At 34.8% G+C, this 9,950-nt stretch overlaps 1 protein-coding gene across 6 annotated transcripts; it reads right to left on the bottom strand.

Moving 5' to 3' along the window:
- Positions 1–379: 379 nt before the first annotated feature.
- On the bottom strand, positions 380–7,219 carry LOC132621150 (protein DWD HYPERSENSITIVE TO UV-B 1-like). Of its 6 annotated transcripts, none has more exons than XM_060335302.1 (12): positions 7,066–7,219; positions 6,050–6,916; positions 4,972–5,038; positions 4,329–4,582; positions 3,908–4,218; positions 3,697–3,791; positions 2,940–3,605; positions 1,946–2,386; positions 1,528–1,722; positions 1,298–1,354; positions 966–1,028; positions 380–850 (listed from the first exon to the last, which is right to left on the bottom strand). In XM_060335302.1, the coding sequence occupies exons 2-12, from the start codon at positions 6,079–6,081 to the stop codon at positions 767–769; spliced, it is 2,265 nt and encodes a 754-aa protein (XP_060191285.1). In that variant the 5' UTR covers positions 6,082–6,916; positions 7,066–7,219; the 3' UTR covers positions 380–766. The 6 variants fall into 6 exon arrangements, with proteins under 6 accessions (XP_060191285.1, XP_060191287.1, XP_060191288.1 ...); XM_060335304.1 differs by having other exon boundaries at positions 6,050–6,886; XM_060335305.1 differs by having other exon boundaries at positions 6,007–6,916; positions 7,066–7,218.
- Positions 7,220–9,950: the final 2,731 nt, after the last annotated feature.

Below are 9,950 nucleotides of genomic sequence, written 5' to 3'. Positions count from 1 at the left end.
AAATTCGGGTTCGCACCGCGTAAGTCCCATTCAGGGAAGCTTTCCCTTCCAAGATTCTTCCATATCTAAGAATCGAACCGAGGCATCTGATTAAGGGAGGAGCAGCCCATCCACCGCACCACATACTTTATAAGTGATGCACCACATCCTTTATAAGTGGTGGCTTTTATGTAATTACTTATTTCACTGATGAAGTTTGGAAGTGTACACAAGGGTCACTGGCGAAACATTCAACGAAGTGATGCCTATCTGATACCAATTTGCCGGAAATTTTTGCATTATAATTGTCACAGTTTAATTGCTCACTTGCATATATGGGAAAAAAATTATAGTTTAAATTCTCGCCCAAGCTTCCAAAACCAAAAAGTGGGAAAAGAACTATTCAAAATTAAACTTGATATATAATTATTTACTAGCAGATTGAACCACATGAGTGTCTATATATGCAGTATCTTGTACTTATTGAAGCACCTAATCTGCAGCCCTGCGTCCAGCTACGTTTGCTCTCTTCCAAAAGTTCTCCACTCCTATTTTTTTATATTGAAAATTTTGTCATTGCTTAGTTGGTGTTTCATGTTGGAACTAAGCAGTAAATTGACATTCCCATTAACTAGAGAATCGGAGAAGCAGACATGGGATCTCTACGTCGAGCGATAGAAGTTGCACTAGCTGATCTTTGTTTTTTAGGCAAGGCTTGCACGGAGATACATATGCACAAAATGTGAGCTCCTTACTCATTTACACACAAATTTGCAAGATGTGAAATTCAACCTCCATGACCGTAAGAACTGGAGAAGTCTTCCCTCTTGGAATCTTCATCATTGCATTGCCCTGATTCTAGCAAATTGACCTGGCAAAACATCCAAGTACTTAAGTTTAGAAACTAAGGTGATTTTAAATAAAAAGAAAAAGACAAGGAACAATGATCATATGAACTAAACAAAGAGAAGGAGAATAAAACTTACCTTAATGATGTCTCGTCTTGAACTGGGACGAACATAGGATGCTAAGACAGCCATGTGAAAATGCTGGTTTTATGCAAAGGAAAAAAGAGTAAGAAAATTAAATTAAATAAGCTACGTTTCAAAAATGAACACCACATATTTTCATGCGTTTGGTTCTTTTTCTTTTCTTTTTCATAGCACCTATGATACAGATTTTCATATAAATGCAAGGAGCAGTACTTGGAATGTGCATAACGAATTTCTAGTTTCAATGCATAGACAATGAAATGGAGTAAATAGAGGCTAAGGTAGCAAATGAAGATTGGCTAATTTACTGCCACCAAGGTGCTTACTCTGAAAGGATCACTTCTCAATGACTGCACCAATATTGGACTCTCCAGTGCCCTGTCCTGGAAACAAAGAAACAAAGCAAAAGCCTTAATACCGCAGCCAACAACTAGTTTACCCCACATATGTCAACACTATTCCCTTAAAAAAAATATGACGGAACAGACAAGAAATACAATTAATATCAGAAAGAGGGAAAAGGAGAAATTAATAATATTGTTCTTGGGAGTTTTACCTCCAAATAATAGTCCCTCAGTCGCCTCCCTGTTTGAGCACAACAAATGCGGACAATTGATTCATCACTGCTTCCACTAATGACATAGTCTCTTCCATTCATATAATATGATCGTGTATAATTATGAGCGCTCCCTGTGGAAGCTATACCGAAATCTGTCTGCTGCCTCCCATCTACAGACAAAAGTTGTTTCACCTGTACCATAAAGACAGTATAAAAAACAATTGTAAATCCATCTACAATTAATCACCTCTTAAATAGACCAAATTCATCAAGTTAGGATTTTGTACCAAAATTATTGCTTTTGAATGTCTAAGAGGGACCACAAATTAGACCTTTAGTTTAACTTGTTAATCCACTAGCAAGCAAATTTGGTAAGATAAAATGAGATACTTAGTAGTTGTATTGATTAAGATACCTCGTTGTCTACAGCCGATACCAGCAGATACAGGTCGTCCGGGGAGAAACAAACCATCACGTTTCCCCTTGAGCTCGAGGTTGTATAACAGGGTTGATTTGGTGTCTGCCTTAAATCCCACAATTTGACATCACGATCGAATGATGAAGTGACTAGCAGGTTTGGAGAGTGATGTGCAAATTTAGCCACATTAATGGGTTCTTGATGCATATCACTGAACAAATGCAAGCGCTTGCCACTACAAATATCATATATGGCAACTTTCTTTGAATAACCACTCGTAAGAAACTGATCATCTGTTGAATTAACATGAAGTGAAGTCAACTGTTCAAATTTATCAAACACAACAGGGCTGGAACTGCTACAACCACTCTCTGCCTTTTGCAATGAGTCATTGATGTCATACAATCTCAAAGAGCCACTGTCAGAACCGGCAAGGAGCTGTTTTGTGTAAACAAAACATAATTCATCAGCGGTTCCAAGAAAAAGAGTGATGCAGATAAAATGGCAAATATTAGTACATGTATTTTGGTTATATACAGTGCGGATATCATGACTTTTAACAGAAACCTCATCTTATAAGATCAATCTGCACAGCAAAAAAGCAGGAACATGCTACTCGACCATATTAGTTTGCAAGGATATAAGGGTGTCAATACTTAGACATCACGTAATTCATTTTCAGCTAGGAGTCTCAGCAAACTTTTACTTGCATGCGATGGATTTTTTCAGCTAGGCGTCTCAGCATACTTTTTACTTATGGCCAAAGGCTGCCCCTGTAACAGTAGGAAGGGGATTAAATCCTGTTAAGGTCATCATGTACATATCAAGAAAGGTATAGTGAGTCGGTTTCTACAAGGTCCTTGAAAATGAAAACAGTACTTAAAGAAAGACTTTAGGCCATGATACAGTGACCAGACTTGAAAAGTGCAGCTTTAATATGATCCATCAAGCAACTATAATCTTAGTCACAGTAATTGAGAAAACAGCATACCTTAAATGGATTCTTGTTGAGCCAACAGAGGCCTAAGATGCTATTAGTCACCCCAAAGAGTGGATTATAACTAAAAATATTTCCAGCATCATGGTTAACGACAACCACCTCCCCATCCAAAGTTCCGAAAGCCATTAGACTAGGATTAGTGGGGTGATACTCAAACTGTCTTGGTCGGAGGCTCTCATTTCCTTCTTTGATATCATTGCTGATATTAGATATTTTATGCAAGCAAGGAGAAGCAGATGAACCAAGTTTGGCTGCACAGAGGGACCTTGAATAGAAATGTGGAATTTTCCTACAAGAAACTGCCTCCTTTATCCTAGAGGATTTGTTGTGGTACGCATTACCTCTACCTGTTTCACGCATATGCAACACACTCGCAACGTTTTCTTTCTGCCGACGTTTGTATGGCAGATACTCATAGTACTGCGAGAAGACAGTATTTGCCATTTCTCTGTCTAGTTTCCTAACAGGAAAGTTATCTAACACTCCTAGATGAGGCAATGACGCAATCATGTATTCCCTGTAGTGTTTCTCATAGCAGATTGGTGAAGGATGACAAGAGAGATACATCTTCGAAACAACTGAAGTATCTCTCAGTTTAAATTTTATATCCTCAGCACAATCATCTCTCCCTTGAACATGCATATCACCAAAAGAAGCCTGATACATATATTGAAGAATATAGGTCTGAGATATAAGAAGCAAGTAGAACTTTAGTCAACAAGTGCAAGCATAAAGCAAAGGTATAGACCTTAAGTTGAAAATGTGCCAATTTATCCACTGAATCATTGAGTGAGTCCTGGTTTATGAATAATTTGCCAACAGAAGCTGGACTGCCAGCGCCATCTGCATACGAAATTTATAGTCACATTTCTGATTAAATATTTTGTGGTTGCTGTCAAAGTCCTTGCGTGAATAACCTGATTAAGTTATTTCAGAAACAGGAAGATTTGTCATCTTACTGGATGATGCAAGACATGGCCCAGTATCTTTGCAACATATGCAATTTTGAAACCTTAGTTCTGTCAAAGAAGGAAGCCGAGACAAAGCTGCACGGGTTGTCCACAGATCAGCTATTCTAGTTCCACACATGGAGAGGTGCACTAATTTTGGCATGCAAGTAAAGCAATCCTTCTCTAAGCTAGTGAGAGAAGAACAAAAATCTAGATTGAGGGTGTGTAACTGCATGAAGCTTCCAGCCATATTCAACTTTTGAATCTCAGTAGACCTCAGCTTTAGCAATTGGCAATTCAAACCACCCTGAAAAAGATCCCTGCAGAGACCAGAAATCAATTAACAAGTTATGATTGTCAACTTAGATCTCTCTTTTCCAAAATTCGTCATTTTTTGGTGTTCAATCTTCACAATAGTTTTCGGGCATACCACAAGACATCTTTTCTAAATAGAGTATCCTGAAATTCAACAATTCGGACTGTTGAATTGACCGCACGTATTAACGATACCACAAATTCTTGCTTCACAACCGATTTTGACGTGGAAAGTATGTCTACTGCATCAACATTGAAAAGGTGGACCTTAAGCAACGTATCGACAAGGGGCAACATGTCATCATCTTCAAGCTCATCAAGTGAAACTACTAGAGTGCTCTTCTTTTGAACTTTTTCCTGCATGCTGGCCTGAGAAAGGTAACCAAACTTTTAATGATCCTGGTCAAATTTGATTCCTCAAAGAAAGAACTTTTTACACTATTAACAGCACAAGAAATCTGTTCACAAATCACAATACTAAATAAGATTGTTGTATGTTGCACGAGTGCAGTAAAATTCCATCAGTAGATGTAAGTGTGGTGTTACATGACAAACCATCAGTTCGCTAATATTTAACCTATCCTGAACATAAAATGAACGCTCTCATTGTCTAGATCTTACGTCAGCCAGAAAGAACTAAAGAACAGAAACAGAAAGAAAAGGGACTGGAATAATGAAAATTGCTTGGTTAAGATACAGTATTTCGTTTTCATATATTAGAGGAGAGTAACTAAAATATAAAAAATAAAAATGACCACCTTATAAAGCTGGGATAGAACAGCAGCATTGGGAAGGACCTCATGCAGCTTGCAAGAATTCAGGTACCTAGTAACAAAAATGAAGAGGCACCTGACATCAGTAAAGTAACAGGTTTCAAGTAGCATTCTTCCTTATTCTTTTTTTTTTTTTTTTGGTAAAGTCTTCCTTATTTTCTTTTTCATTTCAGACATGAGGAAAGAAAGCCACAAAAGTATCAAATTAACACATTTTCCGCAAGGATTTTGAGAAAGCTAAAGGAGATAACACCACAAGCATCTTTCTTTTTACGACTAGAATATTCCCTCTATTCCAATTTATATGGCGATTTGACTGAACACGAACTTTAAGGAAGAAATTAAGACTTTTGAAACTTGGAATATAAAGCAAGTCATAGACATTTGTGTAATTATTTTATTAAGGGTAAAATAAGAAGTTTAAGTTACATTGTTTGTAAATAAGTATGACATTTTCTTGAGCCATACTTAATAAGAAATACGTCACACAAATTGGGACGGAGGGAGTATCTTTTTTTATCAAATTGACATCAGCAAGGTAACAAGTTTGAAGTAGCATTGTTCCTTATTATTTTTTTGTTTTCCAGACATGAGGAAAGAAAGCCACAGAAGTATCAGGTTAAAGTACATTTTTTTGCAAGGATTTGGAGAAAGCTTCATTTTATAACACCACAAGCTTCTCTCTTTACAACTAGATTATCTTTTTTTCACTTAGTAGTCAACAAAAGAACTACAACTTCAAGTTTATACATCTACTAAAAAGAAACAGTACTCTATTCCCCATTTCTCCACATATGAATGATAATCTTATTCCCCAGGAGACCCATGTTTAATTTCTAGGTGAAGAATAGCAAAGGACTATTAATTTGAATAATTTTGGTTCCGTTTCTATGACACAAAGCATATTGAGCAAAGATGCTGTCTTCAACAAGCTTTGCTAGCTAAGCAAAAAAAAAAAAAGAGAATATGAATCACCCTTCATTCTATTTGAATCAATTTCATGCCAATACTAGAATATACCTTATGCTGAACAAGAAAAGAAGAATCTTGGACAAAAATATACCTGGATACAATGGAGGAGATGTCAAGAGACATGGTCAGCAATTTTTCACTTGTGCAAACTAAACTCTGAGCTAAAAAAAGGTACAGACTGTTGATGCTAATAATGCTCAAGACTTAAGATAAATGGGTTGATCTGTGTGTGAACGGTAAGTGAAATGATTGGAGACTTGAGAATTAAGAGGCGGCTATAAGTAGAGTCACTATTCAGCTATTTAAAGACAACATACCAAAAAGGATAAGCACTGACAAGCAAGCACATAGCTCGTATCATTATTATCTTGCTTTCTTTATTTTTTTGTGATTGGATATGAAATTTAAAAAAGAAGATCTAAACTAATAAAAATTTATAGTTAAATTTTTTTAAAATATAATAATACATCATGTTTTGTATAAACTTTACTAAAAGAAGTGCATCGCATAAAATAGAACAAAAAATATGTGATGATATTTGAGTATACATAAAATCTATATAAAAATGACTAACATTGAAGTACTCTCTAATCTCTATACATATGTATATGACATAACAAAAATATTATTAGTATTTAGTGATTTTCAGCATATTAGGATTAAGAAGTTTTCAACTAATCAGGCAAATAAAATAAAAAATCAAGTATCCCATACAAATGGAAGTTGTCTAAATTCTTAAGAGATAAGCTAAGTAAGCTACACACAACTTATATTATCAAAGCTTATCATAATACTAATCAAAACTGAATATGAGCTGCACGTATCATTGTCCAGGCTAAAGATCCTTATCTTGTAGCACACTATGTAGTATTGTCCTATATTGACTTGTCCACAGAGTAGCAGGTTTTGGAGTATTTGAACTTCCAACCTGGACAATGATCTCAAAATCTTGAGAAACCTAAACAAATTGAGTATACAAGTAATAAATAAAATAAAAATTTAATAATACCATTTCTACAAGTAAAGATTACCGTAAAGCTAAAAAAGGGTGGTAGGTAGTGGGGATAAGAATAATAAAGCTCCGTACAACCCCACCGATTTAAATACCTTCAAGTGGACCTACGCAGAAATTTCCTCCATTTCTGACCATTATCTGATTGCCGATGGTAAAAATGAAAATAGATCCGAACGGCCAGCCCGATAGACAAAGCATAAGAACTGCATTTCAAGGGTTGTGGCGTAGAAGACACTCTATGGTGTCATTTGGTGCGTGGTATAAACTGTGATATTGCAACACTAATTTTTTATATCATGTTTGATAGAGGGTATAAATTTATTTTGGGATAAATTTATACTTTGTATCAAATAAAATATAAAATGCATCTCATGGTATAAGCTGGGATATTCCTTCCTATCCCACTTATCCCGGGATTATTTTATCTCATCTCTTAGATGGGATAAAATAGTCCCAACATATGGGATAAATTAGTCTCAGGATTATAATTTCGGGATAATTTTGGCTACCTACCAAACGACCACTAGGGGTGCTCATGGTTCGGTTTGGGTCGGTTATTGATTAAAATCATAATCAAACCAATTTAGTCGGTTTTTAAATGTCTAAAATCATAACCAAATAAAATAATAACCACCGGTTTAGTTATTGTCGGTTTGGTTCGATTTGGTTCGATTTTTCAGTTTATGACTAGTATCCATGAGACTTATCAGTAAAACATTAAAAAGTTGAAAAAGACATGTTTTTTTTTTTTTTTTGTTCAAAGGATAACTTTTATTTATAGTTTAAGGTGGAACATACATCATAGAAACATTTTCACTAATAGTGACAGTGTAGTACTCAAGTTACCCAAAGTTGCTAAACTATTACATATAGAGCTAAAAACTAACTTAGTAGTGGCTGCACCATTTTTGTCATCTTAATACACATACCTGAAAATAAAGTAGAGCATAGGAGCTTTTAGTTGTTGTTACAAACATACATATTAATTAAACATAAAGACTACCTAAAATTAAAATGAAAATATATGAAATAAAAAAACTTTGTGTAATGATCCCAAACTTTGGGGCAATACTTGCATTTTGCCCTCAATTCTCCCATTTATTAAAAAAACTTTGTGTAATGATCCCAAACTTTAGATGTTTTTCTATCATTATCCCCAAGGCTAGGGTCTCGACTACAAAGAGTCGTTCTTTTCTGCTTTTTAGGAGGATTACCCACGGAAGAAGTATTAGGGCATTACCATGTGCTTGAGTTGCAGCAAATGCTGATGTTACTGAAGTATTTTTTATAGGAACCTCCAAATCTACGACCTCTGTCCTTTTCATATGAAAAATATTAGAAGTTTAGGACCCATATAGACAAGAAAAAAGAAAGGTATAAATTCGGGGGAAAAAGAAAAGAAAAGAAGAAACAACTTAAAATCAAATGGCTGACAAAGAAAGACTAAAAATTTAAGTTAAAGGCATTAGACTCTAACGTGAGCTTTTGCTAGTAGGTTTACACTTAACACCTTAAAGAGTTAAAAAGACTTCAAGACATGGGCTTAGACATATTCTTAAAAACATGAGCCTTAAATAATCATGTGAAATAAGTAGATCAAAAATCAAATTAATGATTAAAAGGTATAAAATATTTATAATTATTTATAAAAAACTAATATTATACGTATAAATAATTATAAAATTTATGTATATAATTTATCAGTTTGGTTCGGTTATTTATTCGGTTATTTTTTAATAGAACCATAACCAAATCAAATATTATCGATTTTTAAAATTTAAAACCAAATCAAACCAAACCAAACCAAATGTCGATTTTTTTATTCGGTTTGGTTTTAATTTTAACCAAAACCGTGAATAGCCCTAACGACCACTATCATAATATAAGCATTAATACTTTGAATTACATGAAGAGACTAAGGGGTCATTTGGTAGGAGGATAAGTTATCCTATATAGATGGGATTGAGTGGGATAAGATGAGATTACTAATCCCACCCTTTATGTGGGATTACTAATCACACCTTATTTCACATTTTATCCCATCTACATGGAATTGGATGGGATATCAAAAAAGTTATCCCATCAACCAAATATAGAATTTATTCCAATCACATTAGATTAATAATCCAACTTATCCTATCCCTTCTACCAAACGACTCAAAGATAAGTGAACCTAGATTCTATTTTGCCTATTCCAAATTTCACTATTTCACTCTGCCCGAGATGTTTTGGATAAAGCATTCTTAAAAAGAAGTTTTTCATTCCTAATGCTTGAAGCTAATTTTCTCAATATTTATTATTACAATTTTATCTAAAGCTCAAGCATTTAAAGAGTACATGTTTTTTTTTTTAAATACTTATTTTTATTACATAGGGATAGAGGTAGGGAAAAGGAAAAGGAGAAATAAGAGAGCGGAAGATAGTACATGTTTGTTAACCTCACTATATATTCTTGTCCTTTCAGGTGCAGATTGATTATTCTTCTTTTCATGCGTCAAAAAACTGAGATGAGAATTGAACCTAGGACTTTTATTAAAGTATGTGATCATTTTAATGCTATATTAACCTTAATGATTATTTCATTTAAAATTTTATTTAAAATTTTAAGTTGGTAAACAATTATTTTCTTTCCCTAAATTTTATTATTCCACATATGATTTTCAATGGTCGGACCTAAAACTTTTGAACAAAGGTTGAATTTGTATACGGTAAAAATCGGATATATGCAAGACCGATGAGATCGGGGACCGGAGATAAAAAGAGACAGGCATGGTCACCGAGTCTACCCTTAGAACTGATGGAATTGCACGGGCTACGGCTGACCTGAGAAAAGTGAAGCAAATTTGTTTGTTCCGATATCTCCGGACCAAACTCGGCATCATAGCCAGTCCGGTTTCTCCATGACCGAGTTGATCGTGGCCGTTAGTCCGGTTTATCAGTTATAAAATTGCCACGCGTCAAGACCGTTCTACCGCAT

Source organism: Lycium barbarum, chromosome 12 (assembly GCF_019175385.1).
Source record: "Lycium barbarum isolate Lr01 chromosome 12, ASM1917538v2, whole genome shotgun sequence".
Classification (NCBI taxonomy): Eukaryota; Viridiplantae; Streptophyta; class Magnoliopsida; order Solanales; family Solanaceae; genus Lycium; species Lycium barbarum.
This window is presented reverse-complemented; position numbering and strand designations above follow the sequence as displayed.